Here is a 19535-nt window from a genome sequence, read left to right as displayed (position 1 = left end):
CAGGTGCTGGGTCATTCAGGAGGACCTCTGCAGTTGTGACATCCCTCCTGCTTGAGGGTCACCATGCCATAGGTGTGGGTCTTGACTAGATGATGTCTCTGCCCCTCCTACCCATCTCAATGTGGCTTTTTCTTTATATCCTTAGTTGTGCAAAATCTGCTCTGCTAGTCTTCAGGTCATTCTCAGTGATTGTTTTTCTCTATGCAGTTGTAGTTTGTGTGTGTCCATGAGAGGAGGTGAGCTAAGGATCTCCCTATTCTGCCATCTTGATCTTGATTTCCCGCATATAGGTGATATTGTACAGTATTTGTCTTTCTTTGTCTGACTTATTTTACTTAGCTTGATACCCTCAAGGTCCTTGCATGATGTCACAAATGGCAGGATTTCCTTCTCTCTCATGGTTGAATAGTATTCCATCATATATATACCACATCTTTGTCCGTTTATCCATAGACACAGACTTAGGTTGGTTCTATGTCTTGGCCATTGTGATAGTGCTCCAATAAACCAAGGAGTGAGGATATCTCTTCGAGATCCTGATTTCATTTCTTTGGATGTTTACCCAGAAGTGGGATTGCTGGATCATATGGTAGTTCTATTTTTAATTTTTTGAGAAACATCCATACTGTTTTCCATAGTGTTTGTACCAATTCACATTCCCACCAACAGTGTACAAGGGTTTCCTTTCCTTCATATTCTTGCCAACACTTGTTCTCTCTTATCTTTTTTGATTATAGCCATTCTTGCAGATGTGAAGTGATATCTCATTGTGGTTTGGTTTACATTTCCATGGTTAGTGATGAGGAGCACATTTTCACGTACCTGTTGGCCATTTGTGTGTCTTCTTTGGAAAAATATCTGTCCATTTCTTCTGCTCTTTTTTATTTGTGGTGATGAAGATTGGCCCTGAGCTAACACCTGTTGACAATATTTCTATTTTGGCTTGAGGAAGATTGTTACTGAGCTAACATCTGTGCTAATCTCCCTCTATTTTGTATGTGTGATGCTGCTACAGCATGGCTTGATGAGTGGTGTGTAGGTCTGTGCCTGAGACCTGAACCAGCGAATCCTGGGCCACCAAAGCAGGAGGCACAAACTTAACCACTATGCCACTATACCAGCCCCTCTTAACTGTTTTTTTCCTAAATCAAATTGTTTGGTTTTTTCCTACTGAGTTGTATGTGTTCTTTATGTATTTTGGATATTATCCCTTTGTCAGACATATGGTTTGCAAATATTTTCCTCTATTCTTAGGTTATCTTTTCATTTTCTTGATAGTTTCTTTTGCTATGCAAGTTTTTAATTTTTGGATTTAGTCCCACTGGCTTATTCCTGCTTTTCTTTCTTGTGCTTTTGGTGTCATATCCAAAAAAAGGTCACCAAGACCAATGTGAAGGAGTTTTTCTTATATGTTTTCTTCTAGCAGTTTTATGGCTTCAGGTCTTACATTCAAGTCTTTAATTCATTGTGAGTTATTTTTGTGAGTGTTTTAAGATATGGGTACAATTTCATCCTTTTGTATGTGATTATCCAGTTTTGCCAGCATCGTTTATTGAAGAGACTATCATTTCCCCCTTGAGTATTGTTGGCTCCCTTGTCAAATATTAGTTGATGATATATGCAAGGGTTAATTTCTGGGCTCTCAATTCTGTTCCATAGTCTATGTGTCTATTTTTATGCCAGTACCACACTACTTTGATTACCTTAGCTTTGTAAGGTAGTTTGAAATCAGGAAATGTGATGCCCAGCTTTGTGTTTTCTCATGTTTGTTTTGGCTTTAAGGCAGTCTTTTGCGGATCCTTACGAACTTTAGGATTGCTTTTTGTATTTCTGTGAAAAATGCCATTGCAATTTTGGTAGGAATTTTGTTGACTCTACAGATGGCTTTGGGTAATATGGACATTTTAACAATATTAATTCTTCCAATCCATGAACATGGGATATCTTCCCTTTTATTTGAGTCTTCTTTAAATTCTTTCATCAGTCTTACAGTTTTCTGTGCACAAACCTCTCACCTCCTTGATTAAATTTATTCCTAAGTATTTTATTGGTTTTTTTTATGCTGTTGTGAATGGGATTGTTTTCTTTATTCCTTTTTCTGATATTTTATTGTTAGTGTATAGAAACACAACTGATTTCTGTGTTTTGATTTTTTATCCTACAACTTTACTGAATTTATTGATTAGTTCTAACAATTTTTTGGCAGAGGCTTTAGGATTTTATATATATAAAATTATATTATCAGCAAACAAAGACAATTTTACTTTTTCCTTTCCAATTTAGATCTGTTTTATTTCATTTGCTTGCATGATTGCTCTGGATAGGACTTCCAGTACTATGTCAAATAGGAGTGGTGAGAGTGGGCACCCTTGTCTTGCTCCTATCTCAGAGGGAAAGCTTTTAACCTTTGGCCCTTAAGTATGATGTTAGCTGTGGGCTTCTCATATATGGTTCTTATTATGTTGAGGTACATTCCTTCTATACCCAATTTGTTGAGAGTTTTTATCATGCAAAGATGCTCTATTTTGTCTACTTGTTTTTTGCATCTGTTGAGATGATGTGATTTTTATATTTCAATTTACTTTGTGGCATATTGCATTCATTTATTTGCATATGTTGAAACATGCTTGCATCTCAGGGATTAATCCCACTGGATCATGAAGTATGATCCTTTTAATGTGCTGTTGAATTAGATTTGCTAATCTCTTGTTGAGAATATTTGCATCTATATTTATCAGGAATACTGGTCTATAGTTTTCTTTTCTTGTAGTGTCCCTATCTGGCTTTGGTAGCAGGGTAATATTGACTTCATAAAATGATTTTGGGAATATTTTGGAAGCATTTGAGAAAGATTGTCATTATTTTTTCTTTAAATGTTTGGTAGAATTCACCAGGGAAACCCTTTGGTCTTGTGTTTTTCCTTGTTAGAAGGTTTTTGACTACTGAGTCAATCTACTTACTCGCTATTCATCTGTTCAGATTTTCTATTTCTTCATGGTTCAGTCTTTGTAGGTTGTATGTTTCCAAGATTTTATCTATTTTATTATCCATTTTATTTGTGTTTAATTGTTCAAAGTAGTCTCTGTTGACCTTTTATATTTCTGTAATATCCATTGTAATTTCTTTTTTTCATTTTTGATTTTACGTATTTGAGTATTCTTTGTTTTTCTTAGATATTTTAGATAAAGGTTTATCAATTATGTTTATCATTTCAAAAATACAGCTCTTAGTTTCATTGACTTCTTAAATTGTTTTTCTGTCCTTTATATCATTTATTTCCTCTCTTATCTTTATTATTTCCTTCCTTATGTTAAGTTTAGTCTTTGTTCTTCTTTTTCTAGTTCCTTGAGGTGTAAATTTAGGTTTTTTTTGAGATCTTTCTGTTTTCTTAATGTAGGCATTTATCACTATAAACTTCCTTCTTAGATCTGCTTTTGCTGCATCCCCTAAATTTTGGTATGTTGTGTTTCCATTTTCATTGGATTCAGATTTTTTTTTTATTTCTCTTTTGATTTCATCTTTGACCCATTGATTGTTCAGGAAAGTGTTGCTTAATTTCCACATATTTGTGGATTTTCTAGCTTTCCTATAATTGATTTCCAGTTTCATATTATTGTGGTTGGAAGACATACTTGATATGATTTATTATACTTGCTAAGACTTATTTTGTGGCCTATCATATGACTTATCCTGAAAAATATTCCATGGGCACTTGAGAAGAATGTATTTTCTTTTGCTGTTGGATGGAATCTTCTGTATATATCTATTAGGTCCATTTCATCTAACGTATAGTTCAAATCTGATGTTTCATTATTGATTTTGTGTCTAGATAACCTATCCATTGTATAATGTGGGGTATTGAAATCCCCTACTATTATTGGACTGTTGTCTATTTCTCCCTTCATATCTGTTAGTATTTTCTTAATACATTTAGGTGCTCTGATGTTGAGTGCATGTATATTTATGATTGTTTTATTCTCTTGATAAATTGATGACTTTATCATTATATAATGACCATCTTAGTCTCTTCTTACAGTTTTTGGCTTAAAGGCTATTTTTTCTGATATGAGTATGGCTACCTCTGCTCTCCTTTGGTTTTCATTTGCATGGAATATCTTTTCCAGTCCTTTCACTTTGAGCCTCTGTGCATCCTTAAACCTAAAGTGAGTCTCTTGTAAGTAGCATATAGTTGGGTCTTGTTTTTAATCCATCCAGTCACACTATGCCTTTTGATTTCCAGAATATAATCCATTTGCATTGAGTAATTATTGATAGGTAAGGGGTTACTAATGCCATCTTATTAATTGTTTTCTGGCTGTTTTATAGTTTCCTTATTTCTTTTTCCCTCTCTTGCTGCTTTCTCTTGTCAGTTGACGATTTTTCATGGTGGTATGCTTTTATTCCCTTCTCTTTATCTTTTGATATCTACTGTAGGTTTTTGTTTTGTTTTTACCATGAGGCTCACATTAAACATCTTATAGATATAACAGTCTATTTTGTGCTAACAACTTAAATTTGATCACCTACAAAAACTCTAATCTTTTACTCCTCTCTTTCATATTTTTGTTGTCACAATTTACCTTTCTTTACATTCTATATTCATTAACAAGTTATTTTGCTATAGTTATTTTTAATACTTTTGTCCTTTAAATTTATACTAAAGTCATTAACACACCACCATATTACTGTATTAGAGTATTCTGAACTTGACTACTTAACTTCACCAGTGTTTTGTATGTTTTTATACGTTTTCATGTTACTAATTAGTGTCATTTCATTTCAGCTTGGTTAAGTCCTTTCAGTATTTTTTATAAGACAGGTCTAGTGGTGATGGGCTCCCTCAGCTTTTGTTTGTCAAGGAAAGTGTTTATCTTTCCTTCATTTATGAAGGACAATTTTGCCAGATAGGGTATTCTTGGTTGGCAGAATTTTTCCTCTTAGCACTTTGAATATATCCTCCCCCTCTCTCCTGGTCTATAAGATTTTTTGCTGAGAAATTCTCCTATAGCCTTATTGGGGTTCCCTTTTAAGTGACAAGCTTTTTATTTCTTGCTGCTTTTAATATTTTCTCTTTGTCTTTGATTTTTGAAAGTTTAATTATAAGTATTTTGGGGAAATCTCTTTGAGTTTCTTTGGTGACTGATGAGCTTCATGAACTTGGATATCCATATCTCTTCCCAGATTTGGGAAGTTCTCCACCATTATTTCTTTTTTTGCTGAGGAAGATTGGCCCTGAGCTAACATCTGTGCCCATCTTCCTCTACTTTATATGTGGGACATCTGCCACAGCATGGCTTGATAAGTGGTGCATAGGTCTGTACCCAAGATCTGAACTGGTGAACCCTAGGCCGCTGAACCAGAGCATGCAATCTTAACTGCTGTGCCACCAGGCCAGCCCACCCATTATTTCTTTAATAATCTTTCTGCTCCCTTCTCTCTTGCTTCTCCTTCTGGGACTCCAATAACTTGCAGATTTTTTCTTTTGATGGTGTCCCATAAATCACATAGGCTTTCTTCATTCTTTTTTCTCCCTCTAACTGAATAATTTCAAAGATCCTGTCTTCCAATTCACAGATTCTTCCTTCTGCTTGATTCATTTTGATGTCGATGGTCTCTACTGCATTTTAAAATTTCATTCATTGTGTTCTTCAGCTCCAGCACTTCTCTTTGGTTCTTTTTTATGATTTCCAGCTCTTTATTAAACTTCTTATTTTGCTCCTCTGTTGTTTTCCTGATTTTGTTGACTTGCCTTTCTATGCTTTCTTGTAGCGCATTAAGCTTCCTTAAAATAACTATTTTGAACCCTTTATTGGGTAAATTTCAGATCGCCAAGTCTTTGGAGGAGGTTACTAGAAGATTATCATGATTCTTTGGTGGTGTCATATTTCCTTGATTTTTCTCGTTTTTGGAAGTTTGCATTGTATCTTCATGTTTATAGTATCAGCCATCTCCTATAGTCTTTAATAACTGACTTTGGAAAAGAAATATCTTCCGTCAGCTCTGCTGGGGATTCTGAAGCTTTCTCAGGCAATCTATGGATATGCCTGCTCCATGCTGTCTCCTGTGGCAGTATTCTTAGGCTTGATTGCCTTCTCTCAATTCTTCAATGCATGAGGCCAAGAGGTGACACCTCTCTTTTGCCTACCCAAGGGCAGCACTAAGGCTCAAGTTTGTGGTCTCTCCCTGACCCTTAGAGAGAGCTTTCTCCTAGCTTGGGAAAGCTTTCTCCACATGTTCTCTAGCCATCTATCAAAGCTCACTCTTGCCAACGTTAGGAGCATGCCCAGAGAGCTGGCCATAGGATATGTGGGTGTGTGGGTGAGGGACATGGAATGCTGAGGATGGCTGTGGGCCAGTGGGGGAGTCCGTGGGTGAAGATTCATCAGCAGTTCAAGGGAAAGCTTCTTAATAGAGCCTGCAACTAGTTAGTAGGATCTGTGTCTTTTTAATGCCCTCCTAGAGTCCTATCTGGCTCTCTCCCAGCCTCTTCCAGCACCCCAAGTCACGCAGCTCATGATTTAGTACTCTGGATGGAGCAAGAGAGAACTGGGCCTCTTTGGCAATGTTGCACACATCATGGGAGCTGAGTGCTCACTTATACACACTTACTTTCCCCTGTGGAAGAAATCATGGGGTAAGAAGGTCTCACTCGGCACTGAGTTGTGCTGCCTTTGGGGAGAGGTTACACAGGTAAAGTCAAACTATTTCTTTTACGCTCTCTAATGCATCATATTTTTAACTCTAATGCTGTGCTTGAACTTCTCTGTTGGAAACCCATACTTCCACAAAGACTCTCAAGTTCTTGGTTGATTGTTTAAGGCAGTGTCCTCCAGGGGCTCCTGGAACGTGGCTGAGAGGGTCTGAATCTGGGTCATGGGCCCCTGCAAGATGCACAGCCAGGATTGAGGTCTGTATGACTATTACCCAATGCACAGGTGGTCAAGACTCCTTATGGTCCCTTGATGTATAGTACTTGATCCCACAGCTCCCACAAAGCCACTATTTTCCATGGATGGATGCCAAATTGTTGTTGTTGAGGCAGGGGATATGACAAGGACGTCTTATTAGCCATGTTGCGGACATCACTCTTTAAGGAACTTTTGAAATAATGGAACCTAGGAGTTCTTTGGTAATTGTTCTCTTCATGTGGCTAATCTGGGTTATTCACAAGATGGCTAAAGCTGAATAAATATGTGAGTCCAACCATCTTTCCTGACTAATGTTAACCAAGTGACTAGGATCAGTTGATGCAACTGGTAGCATAGAACTGCCTCAGATGTCAACTAAGCCCTTGATAATGATCTGAGCTGATGTGTAGATCAGGGCACTGTACATGTAATTCAAAGTATTGGTAATGCATATTCCCAGGTGTAGCCCAACCAGATCACATTGTTTTACCAAAGCCATAATGTTACTCTCTGAATGCTTAGTGTAAACAGAGAGGTGTTGGAACAACCTTGTATAACTGAATGTTTTTGTTTCCAAGTTAGTTCTTCTTAGGTAGCTTGTTTCTTAGGTTATTCGTGCAAAGGTAGGCTGTACTGGAGGAAGGGAATGGGGGAGGGAAAGCAGATACAGGGAACTATATAGAAAAAATGCCACTAAAGAAGACATGGGTGAGCTAGGTTAGTGGGGTTATTTAGTCATACAGACTTTCTCATTGACAGTTTGGGAACCTGCCCTAACACTGCTATGTTTATTAATGAAAATAGTCTATGCTTATACTCATAAATTCCAATTTGATTCCCAGTGTTCTGGAGCTCAGATCACCCTATGTCATGGACTTTACCTGACTGATTATCCTTTAATATTTTTAAAGACAAGAAATGATGAGTCATTAATATAGATGCTCCTAGTATGCAATGTTTGGAAGAATGATTCTGTATGTGGCTGGGAAAAAAGACATGTATTAATGTGAAAATGATCAGGAGGCCAGGGTGTCTGAAGGGTTTGTAAAACAGCAGTGTTGAGATACGTGAGAGAAGTGACAGCAAACACATTGTAATGAATTTACTGCCCTTGTGCTGTTGTGATAGAGGACGATTACTTCTTACTAGTGAATTACGCCATGGAATATTGATTTCCTTGTTCAGAACTAGAGCTGGGCAAATGGTTTGCCTGACCCTCTTATACACATGCTGTGCTTGTGTTGGCTCAATCAAATGCTTAGTAGATGAAAAAGATATTTCACCCTTGGAGGGGGGGCATCCTGTACCCTGAATATGAGGAAGAAAATGCTGGCGAGAAAGATGAATTATCCTGATATTCTGGAACCCTAACACATTGAGCGTTTGGTGAATTAGGTTTTATTAAGTAAAATGTCCTGACCACCTTAGTCCTAAAAGGCATAGTATAAAAACAGTGCTGAGTTGATTTCCTTGGCTCACTGTGGGCTATGAGCTTTTTGGCTGACAGGAGGAGTCAGAATCACTAATTATTACAAATAAAATCACAAACAGGTTTGGTTTTACCGAAACTGGTATAATTGTCAGAGTAAGGAACATACAGTGAGAAGAGTCAGTTAGCAAAAAGAATTTGGGGACAAAGAGCTTGTGCGTTAGATCATTATGGGTTTGATTCCTAGATGATGGGCTCTAATCTATATGAGACTCCCTGGGTGACTCCAGAGTGTGCTCTGCTTTTTGTTTATTTAGTTAAAAATCACAGCATGTAGCACATAATTCTTATCAAGTATATTTGAGAAATATAAGCAGCCTATAGAAAAAAATCCAGGATGAAACTTCACGGTGGGATGTTTTAACATGGAGCTCACTGGCATGTCTGGAACAGCCCACAAACCATCTGAGATCTTCTAGAGCATTTTGTGCATTTGTACTTGTTCGGATTTCTGGTCTTGATAGTGTGTCTGTATTTTTCTTCTCAAAGAGTAGCCTAACATCCAAAGGTTTGAGAATGGTAGCCTTTTCAATCTTGATGTCATGCCAGAAAAAACAGGCCCCTTCCTAGTCAAGTGTGAATAGTATCCCTTACATGTCTCCACATGGCCAATGCCTGCCCAAAGGCTTTGCCTTGGTTTCAAACATGGAATATTCTTATTTCTAGAGGTAGATGTGAACTACAGAAGAAGGCAGAAGGAGGATTTCAGACCTTGGGAGGCTTTCCGAGACCAGCTTGTCAACATCAATTTTACTAACTGGGAAATCGAGGCCCTGGATGGTGCAATGAACTGTGCAGATCCCACAGCAAATCTGAGGCTGTGTTTGGGCTGGACTGCATCCTTTGGCTGCTGGTTTCACATTCTCGCTACTCTACCTATACCCATTCCTCAAAAAGATGAGGGGAAATTTGCAAGCAATAGCACATGCTACTTTTAATACGTGAAATCTGATTGTATTTTGTCAAGAGCGTGCCTCGCAATGGTGCTCACAGCGACTAGTGAGTAAGCAGGAAGGGCCTCTCCTCTCCACTCTGAGAAGTTAACTCTCAGCACCACAGAACACACTTGATGTATGTATACATAGACTCCATCACACAGATTAAAGGATGTCTTATTTTTTTGCATTCTTCTCTATTTTATCTTTTTATTTTCATTTTTCTTGTTTGTTAAACTCTAAGATGGACACGTAAAGAAAAGAATTTTGTATCTAACAAACAGCATGTATTGCTCTACATTTTACTTCCTGTCTGTCTTCCTTTCCAAGTAGTCAATATGAATGAGAAAAATTGTGGACAAGAGTGAAAAAAATGACATGTGCTGGCTTGAATCGATGACTTGATCAAGCATTTATTTTCTTTGTCCTCCTCTTTCTCCTTCATCCTTCCAAGGGAAGACAAGGACTCTTCACCCACACGTGTGCTACATGGCTTGTGCTTTTCTTCCCTTTTGAGTTTACAGAGTGCAGAATAGGTGGCTTCATGGCCCCATCTGGTCCTTCATCAGCTCTGCAAGTGATGCTTCAGAAGAAACTGAAGCTTAAGAGAGTGGCCGGGCACAAACATTTGAGGGAAGGGACCAGGGCTCACGCATCTTCAAACGCCAAACTCAGTCTGAGCTCTGCCTACTGCCTCTTCCATCCTCATGCTCTTCACAGAGGAATTAAAAATGAAGCACAGAGTCTAGGGGGCAGGATGAAAGGTGAGGGGGACATGGTGAACTTAGAATGGAACCAAAAATACACAAATACGTCAAATGAGACCTGCACAAACCTTTCTGGGTCCTCGAGCAGAATGCTTATCAGGACGATAAGTGATATGATCATTAAAAACCTTATCTGGAGACTCTTCTTTTCATTACTGTCTCCCGTTATTTTAAAGATGAATCTTGGGAATAACAGGTGTCATCTGTTTTGAATAATTAAGTAATTAAGTAATTACAGTAGATACCATACACACACATACACATACACACACACACACACACACATTCCTCGTGGGAACTTGGAGAATTTTTCCTAGTTCCAACGTGTCCCCTAGACTTTCTGATGTGTGGCCGTTTATTTTCTCCTGTTTTACTTGTGTCACACAGAGAGCAAAACTGAATAGCAGCTTGGGGCTAACATCATTTCCCGTTCCAGAAAAAGCCACTGTCTTTTATCAGACAACACTCCATTCCGAGGGCTGGAGCTTCCATCCCTCAAGTCCTCCTTAAGGAGTCACTTGAAACCTGCAGAAACGGCAGCTCTGATTATGTGTTTTCCCTTCTCATGAGCCGTTCTGGAAACAAAGACAAATGCATTGGCTATAGAACTTGCCCAGATTCACACCTTCAACTGTCACTTACCAAAAATGCAGCTTTCTCAATTGTTTCTTGCAGAAATCTTCTAAAATCTGGAATTACCTGAATATTGAATTTTAAAGACTGAAAAAGATGAACAATCTTCCATCATAACACCTTGTATAAAAGATAAAGAAAGGGAACCCCACCAGCTAGTGATAGAATCTGGACTAGAACCTAGTTCTACTGATTATCACTTCAGTTCTGTATCCAAAATACTGCATTGACACTAAGAAATTCCAAAATCAGGTTCACTAGAAGCCATATACGTGCTATGACCATAGCCAAGTTATGTTTCTAGGAAGCTCTAATCAAATAGATATTCTGGCAGAGGAATAATCCATTTTCAAATACTGCTAGTGATCCCCAAAGCATGGAATCGCACTCACATACTTTCACAATACGCCAGAGGCAGGTGTTTTAAGTTACATGGAGGCTTGCATGGGAGCAAAATCGACACTCAAAACACTAAAGCGAAACCAAGCCTTCATCATAAAGGATGATGCACCAAAATGCATCAAACATAAATTGCAAGAAGTGATCTTAACTTGAGCTAAGGAATTAAGGAATCTTTCCTTCAGAAAGCCATGTTGTTCTAGTCACATGATATAGATATGATGGGAGAGATATGGAGTTGTAGGAGACAGGGAAATGAGAATGAAGATGCAGAGTCAGAGACCTCGTTACTCACAGATCATGGGGATATTAATTTGCATTTATTGCCTTGGAGGAAGACAGAGTTGGACGCTCATGGACAACGAGTCTGAATTAAGTGCAGAGAGATGTAAGAACTAGTGCTTCGGAGTGGCCTGATTGGGCAGTTATGGGATGACAAAAGAGACACTACCTTACAGTCATGTCCCAAGGAGCAAGTTCTGAACCAAATTACTTCTGGAATTTGGCTTAAAACTTAAAAAATTGCTGGAAAGAGGTACTACCTAGTTCCTCTCTCAGATACCACTAATCTTAATTCTTTTAAGTTGCCTGTCTGAAGAAGGGCAAATGATTAGCATGTGCAGATGTGTTCGGCCAGTAGCAGCACGACTGCGTGTAGGCTCGTCATAAGCAGGGACCATCTACTCTGCCACATCTCTCCTTTTGCATAGGTTTTTCTCCTCTAATGAGAAGCACCTCAAACTTTTACCATTGTGAGAATAGAAAATGTGGATGTTTTGCTGATGCCAGATTTTACAATTTTTATCAAACAAATCCACACATTAAAGGGACAATCCTGTGATTGATCAGGGTGACTCTCTTCCTTTCTAAACTCATGGTTCAGAGCTGTAAGATAAAGATGGGGCCACTCCAAAGGAGTGAGCTAAATCTCAATCATATTTTAGTGTTAATTCATTTGCTAACTTATCTCCAGCTTGAAGAACCAATAACTGCCATTCATCATCACCATCATTATCACCATCCACAGCAACAAAAATGAAAATTTATGGGTCACTGACTGTGAAAATAGCTCCAGCTTTGCAAGTCCCACTCATCAGAAGGCGTTCCTTGGACAAGTACTGACAAGTCTTCAGGTTAGACACCTGAGCCCACTGTGTGGAAGGATTTATGGGGGAGATTTAACTGCAGGAACTTGGAGCCATTCACATCTGTGTGGCTAGAGCGCAGATATTCTGTTGACAGAAGATGATTGGGATTCTACAGGAATGTTTGGAGTGGCTAGGGCTTGAAAATCCCCCATTACCAGCCCTACACATATGAGAAACAATTATGGGATAAAATCTCCCAAACCTAAATCACTGTTCCCCCAAGAAACATCCTAAAATTAGGGTACTGAATGAATCCTAAAGTATGACAGTGACTTGAGTCTCAGGGAGTCTAGCACATGTGCAATCCAGGCCAGCCTGTATTAATGGTCTTCCATCACAAACTGTGTCAAGAAAAGTAACTGTAGGCACTATTCAGGATGCCTTTCTTCACTCGCTGTAATGAACACTCTTGCTAAGCTCCTGTTTCCTGAGAAGATATGGGCCTGAGAATTGTCCCTATAAGCTCTTATCAAAGCCATATCCTCCTGGACATGGAACTCTAGATCTGGTTGAAGGCCTTTCTTGTGGGCACCTGGATGCTCCCTTTAAAGACTGAAACTCAGCAGATTGGAGGTCACATGGTACCCTATGCAGGAGATGAGAGGAAACCCCTCTTGGGGCAGGATAGAGAGTTCTCCTATCCGTTGAAGCCGTGAGTCATGGCAAAGCTGGTTCTACAAGAGATATGCTCTTGAATAACCAGAGCTCTAAAGAACCTCAAGACAAGAAGGACAATTGAGTTGGCAAACAGGGAAAGTGAAGTCTTCCTGATAAATGCCACTTTACAGAGCTGGCCATGACTGACCAGTTACTCCTAGCAGGATGGTGATAGACTGATCTAAAGCATGCTTACTAATGTGAAAGAGAAAGCTCTGACTCAAATGGAGGTGATGCACCGCTATGTTCTCCCGTCCCAGTAAAGTATAGGAAGTGTCTCTTTGCAGACGCCTTGGTATATTTTATTCAGAGGTGCTCTGGGCTCAAGTTTAGCAATATGGAAATTACCTGTGTTTTCCCCACACTATTGCAATGAACCATGATCTCACCCAAATCCTCTGGTCAGTGTCTGAAGAAGTTGAGGCATGGGAGAGCTAATAATTCTCACCCACCCACTTTCACTCTAAGGAGACTCAAAGCTTCTTGCTTTTAGCAGTTCTGGGGCATAAGGGAGGAATGACACCAACACAGCCAAAATCTGTGAGGCTTGGCCACGGTGTTCCAGAGCATGCCGCCAGGAAGGAGTTGGGATATCTGATACCTGGCGGTGGGGGTGGAAGGTCAGAAGGGCACAGAGAAACATGAAATCAACAATCTTTTCTCAACTTTGCTAGCAGCAGCTGGAAATGAAATTACTCCTTTCCAAACATTTCCTACTTTCAGGTGGAATTGACCCCTGAAGACATAAGTTCAGTAATTCCTGAGTGTTTTGGCTCTCACCTCATTTCTGCCTCTCAGTGAATCTTCGGCTACTTATTTAATTCCCAGAATTAATCAGAACAATTTAGAATTATTTGAATACTATTTTGTATTAAAATCTACCTTTCCTCTTAACTTGTGGTTGGAGGCCAGGCTTGGGGAACAGGCACGGAGGGAAGACACTCCCCAGAGCACTGCTTGATGGGATTTAGGATTATTCGATACCAACCCACAACGTTTCAAGCTTTTTCTTTTTTGTGAGAGCTGCACTATGCTGCCTCCCTGAAATAATCACATGTAAAAGCCTTTCCCTAACTGGACTCGACATTTAGCCCAGGTTACGAGGTGAGGTGTTTGGATTCAAGCAGGATGCTGCCGGCCTCAGCCAGGACCTTCTGACACAGTCCCCATGAGACACGCCCTCCTTGATTCCTTTAGGAGGGTGAAGGTGGTTTCCCGCACCCCTGTCTGTCACAAGCGCACATTCCACAGAAACAGGCCCACTCCACCCCCAGGAGGGGCCTAAAGAGCAGGAGCTTGAGTCTGGAGCCCATCCCCTCCACGGTCTTCACACCTGAGCCAGGCAGGCTCTGCTCCCCTCACCCCCACTTGAGAATGATGTACCACACCAGGTGAAGAGGGACATGGAACACTTTTTAATGTCAAGTCAGAGACAACCCCTCCCTCCCCCAGCCCCCAATCCCACTTTCCCTCATCACATCCAGGACCCCTCCCCGAGGCCACTCTGGTTCCCAGACTTCGGGGGAGGAAAAAAAGGGTACCTAAAAACTGCATTTTCTTCTCTTTCATACACACGCACACAAAGGTGGGAAATTAAATAAAATAAACCAAGAGGATTCAATTCTCCAGTGGTCACGAAGGCATCAGAGATTCCCATAATGGGCTGAAACAAGCGGTTACTGACTGTTTAGCTGTTCAGGTGCTTGCTGTTTGTTCATGCCCCGAGGCACGATGGAGAAGGGAGGCCTCCTGCGGCGGCCTTTGCCTTGAGAGAGCCACACCTGGAAAAGATGCTGCGCCTGGTATTAGTGTTTTGTTTTTTTTTCTCTTTTCACTTTTTATAAATGTCTCTGACATGTAAATAACCCAAGAAAATAAAAAGGCAGGAGCTGATTACACAATTACCAGTAAACTCTATCATCTTTTAAAAGATCAACACACAGCTAACGCCATATACAGCATGCAGTAATGTCTGAGAAAGGACCCTGCTGAGAAATAAAATGGCTAGAACTCTAACAAAAAAAATATATGTGTCTATATACTGTATAATATATGTCATCAAAAGAAGCATAGCCAACAAACTGAAGATACAGTGCAGATCACCCTTCCATTTCTAAACAGCGTGAGGAAGCATAGTATTGTCTGCAGTAAATGCCAGAATAAGGAGAAATCTGTAGCGCTGGTGGAGATGTTGGTTAAATCACATGTGTTTTTTTTGGTGGATTTGCCAAATCCTCACCAGGTGGTTAATGCCCGGTGTGTGGTCCACCAGTTGTAAACCTAGTTAAGAAGTACACTATTCATTTTTAATGTTTAACAAACATACTCCTCTTCACTCCTTTCATTTGTGTATTTTTTTAGTTTTGTCTTGTTTTTGCACTAAGTTCTAGACTCATATCAGAAAATATAATTAATAAAATTAATAATGAATCAGAATCCCTTATTATCCATGATGTCCATGTAGTAAAATGAAAAAAAAAGTTTAATAACATCTTTTGTGACTGTTGATTGTGGGATTGTTGTAGCTGTCAGGCTGTCTTGTTTAGTTTCCTTTTTCTTTATTTTTTTTTAAATTTTGCGTTTCATAACACACACAATAGTGCACAGTCTACGAAAGGGGCCACAGGGGCACATGTGGGCCCGCACGTCTCACTGTGTTCGTCTCTATGGACTGATTGAATTTGGGATGCCCGACTGCAAAATTTTCCTTGGTGGGGCACTTTAGCGGGCAGAGCGGCTGAGCCCTTGCCCACCTGGTAACAAAGAGGTCACGCAATGCAGCTTGCAGGTGGGTCCAAAGCCAGGTGTGCGTTCTTCCATTTAGGAAAAGAAAGAAAACTCAGCTCTACCTACATATCTGCAAGGCGACTTTGAATTTCATTTTTAAATTTGTTTTCCCAAAGTATTCTTTGTCCCCTCCCTCGAATTTGTGTCCCATTGGGCTCTGTTTCTTGGAATTTCATTTGATGGTGTTGTATTTAGAAACGGGTTTGCTCTTGCTGCTGTCGGAGTTGCTTTGCTCTTCTGTTGGTGGGTGGAGTGGCGGCAGCATTTCCCCAGCGGGAGAGTGGCACTCACATCAAAACTTGAGGAGTTGGTGCAAGACCAGAAGAGGTAGCAGCCAAATGCAGCCTGCCCTCCTCGACGTCCCGTTGTTCACTTCGCTGACTGCACCCGGGCCTGTGGAGAGAACACATTTGTCAGGAGCCACCTGGTATAAGATGGAACCTCTGTTGCCTGGTCAGCTTTCATTAGGCCTTGCCTCTGACAAAGCATCCCTCTAACTGGGAGCATTTGGTGTTCCAGCTGCTTACATAGGGGCTGCATTAGAAATTAACCTTCTACAGCTTCAATCCCCTGGATGCACAATCTATAACAGGGAGCGTCCCCATGCAAAGAGAGAACATGAGGCTAGGGTCAAGGTGGGATGGTGGCCAGTACACCTTTATTGTGTCATAACATGCTAAGGCCAGGGCTCAGGGTCAAGTTCAAGAAGAAGGTGGCAGTTTAATTAATAGCCTACATAGAGCTGCAATAAAGTAAGACGACTGCATCGTTTGCATCACCATCCAATCACTTCTGAGCACTGCCTGACTTAAACATTCATACAACATTCCAGCTGCTCAACCTGTTATGCAGGAAAGGACCTGTTGGATGCAGCAGTCTGTCCCCCTGCTGCTGCTGCATGGGCTCACTGTCCATTATGTCAATCACTCTTTCTCAGGGCAGTGTACTGGGCTTCCACCTGGAGCACTTGACCTCTTCACCATCTGGACGAGGCAACAGCAGACCTAGTTCAAGTATTACATGCCTGAAGAGCCAAAACCAGTCTGCGTGAAGTGGAGGTGGGATCAAGTGAAGGAATAAGAGGCCTTTTGCTATGTATGTGGAAGTAAGGGAATATATGTGCAAAATTGGATGCAGAACCCACCATAGTGTATGTCTTTGGGTGGGAGATGGATGACACCTTTCCCTAAGAGGCACACACCAATCTGGCCTGCAAACAGATACTCTGAGATGGAGCCAAAGGCAGGAGGCAAAAAACTTTGAGGTCATAAAACTCCCCAGAAGCTTCCTTATCATTTGAAGCATAAGCTTTCTGGCTACCTTGACCCCATGGCCAAGAACACCCATAACAAACGGAGCTAAGATTCATGAACCATACCCACAAGTTTGGATGCCCAGATGAATTAGGTACCTAATGAAGCAGGGAACCTTCTCAGAGTGGACTTGCTCTGGCATGCTCTGTTGCATTGAATTTAATGAAGGTATTTAAGGCTGGTGTCCTCCTTGAGTCCATGTCCTCACTGGGGTGAAGGAATAAAGCCGGAACCTGCTTGCCTGACTTGAATGCTGAGCATTGGAGACACTTCTGGCTAATGCAGATCAGCATCAAACCAAGCTTCATTGATTCCACATGGGATGACTCCATCATGTCCTAGAACTCTTGGCCTGGAAATGCTGTCCATATGATTTTATTTCTTAGATGTTGGGGACAAATCTGTCATTCTGGGGCAGTGGCTAAATAGATAGTCATGAGTTTGAAATACACCAGGTCATCTAACCTCATGCATCTCTGATGTCTGGTTTTCAGTATTTCCAAGGCCAGGACTTCCTGGCAGTGCAAGTTCTCATGATGAGAAGCAGAAGAGACACCTATTCTGCTCTCCCTCCTGAAGGGAGGTGACCTTCTGGGCAACACAAAACTGAAGGCATCTGCCATGCAGTGCCCTCCTGCTCCCAGTCCATGGTGGGATACAGATGATAAAGGAGCATTTCGGTAAAGTTCTCGATGACTTCCATTTCAATTTCAGAGGTGCTTACTATCTACCACTGGTCACTAATTGGTTGTATCTTCTAAAATCTAATTACTATGTTTCTATATCAACCACCACCAGGAACTCCCTCTTTGATATGCACTCACTCTGTTATTACACAGCATCCTTTGGAATGCCAGGAGAGAAGCCCCTCCTCGATGCCTTCTCAGGTGAGAAGTTATGTTTCTGCCCTATGAGGAAGCCCTTCTTGCCCTGGGCCACGGCAAGGTCTTTCACACCAAGACCCTTGCCTGTGCCTGAGGCTGCCTCTAAGACACAAAGGCTGTTTCTGAGTCCACTGGACCAGTAGGCCTTTGTGGGGGCTTGGTTCCATGTTTAAGCTGGGCAGAGTTAGTGGCTGCATTCTCTCCTCCCATGTGTGCACTGCAGAGTGATTCCAAATGTGTTCTGCACACCTGGCACACTGTGCTCCTGGCCAGGTACACATCCATTGGCACATGGCTCTTTTTCTCCTTCATCTCTTTTGCTGTCCTGATCGCTTAAACTCACAGCTTTGAAACCACTCCATTCATCCCAGCGCATCCCCTCCCCCATCCCTGTACCCTGGCCATGGCTAAGAAGATGCCCTGAAAAGAGAAGGGAAACAAATGCCAGTTCCATGCATTAAATGCTCTCTGCTTCTCCCCTACATTTCCTCCTTTTCGGGCTGCCCAGCCAGTGGAAGCCTCCAGGGAGGAGAATGGAGAATGCCACAAGCCAGGCGTGCAGCCCAGCAGGGACCTGGCTTGGTTACCATGTAAGGAAAGTCGGAAAACCTTGTTTGCAGGCCAGGGACTCGGCAGCGCCACAAGGGAGGTGGCTGTGAGCTGGCAAACAACCCCCAGGGCACCTCACAATGGCTGGGCGGCTCTGCAGGTGCTCTCTCTGGGCACCGTGTTAGGTCTCATTGCTGCACACCTCAGAGAGCCTTTATGTCTCTGCTGCCTGCTGGGAAGCACCACAGACAGCCTATCAGGGGATCCTGACCTGGTATGTCAGAAAACTCTGCCCATAGAAGAAATGAAAAGGCCACTGAGTACACTAGAGCTGCCTTTTGAATGTGCTGTTACCCTGGACAAGCTTGCGGGGCCTCTTTGCTGCTCCTGTCTCCTGCCCCAGGCCCACGGGCGGGCTGTCACTCACTGTGCAGGGTCACATCCAGCCTTCCTTTGCCCTCTCCACACACTCTCCCCTCACTCCACCCCTTCCTTTCCTCGAGCACGTCCAGGAAAACTGACCTGGACAAAGCTGGACAGAAGGAGGAGAAAACAAGGGTGGTCTCTGGAGAAACAGTGAGGTAGGGATACCCCAGACAATCTCTCAAAGAGGAGACTGCAACAGCTCTCCTTTCAATGTCCATAAAAGTTCACAAATTGGGCCTTGCCACCTGTGACCTTGACCCTTTGAGTTTATTCTTTATACTAATTCCAGGGTGATGTTTCCACAATTCCATATTGATCGCACTACTAAACTATTTGATTTCTGCAGCCTTCCCAGCTGCTTGGTAGAAACACCCACTACATTTCATAAACGGCTCACGATGTGCTCCCTTAGCCTCTCTTCCTGCCACACGTTCTTTGGTTTCTCCATGCCCTTGACTCCATGCAACAAGAGTGTGTACCCTCCAGCCATATTCTCTTTCCTTTCCATCTTCACACCCTCTGCCCCTCTGCTTGAAACACTCTTCACCCAGCTCCCTCCCATTTCTTGTTGCAGGTTCTTTTCTGGCCCCCAGTCACCTCCTCTAGGCAGCCTTCCGTGACTCGCTCTGGTTTCCTTCCA

At 41.6% G+C, this 19535-nt stretch overlaps 1 protein-coding gene across 11 annotated transcripts in view; it reads right to left on the bottom strand.

The window, feature by feature from the left end:
• Positions 1-15487: 15487 nt before the first annotated feature.
• Positions 15488-19535, bottom strand: part of NTM (neurotrimin) — a 908157-nt gene continuing 904109 nt past the window's right edge. For all 11 annotated transcript variants that reach the window (XM_070623480.1, XM_070623476.1, XM_070623478.1 and 8 more), the window contains one exon: positions 15488-16116. In XM_070623480.1, the coding sequence (XP_070479581.1) occupies positions 16016-16116 (101 nt within the window). In that variant the 3' untranslated portion in view covers positions 15488-16015. The remainder of the gene's footprint in view (positions 16117-19535) is intronic.

The sequence above is a fragment of the Equus przewalskii genome, chromosome 6 (assembly GCF_037783145.1).
Source record: "Equus przewalskii isolate Varuska chromosome 6, EquPr2, whole genome shotgun sequence".
NCBI classification, from domain to species: Eukaryota; Metazoa; Chordata; class Mammalia; order Perissodactyla; family Equidae; genus Equus; species Equus przewalskii.
Note: the sequence above shows the minus strand (reverse complement) of the source record. Positions and strands in the feature narration are given on the sequence as shown.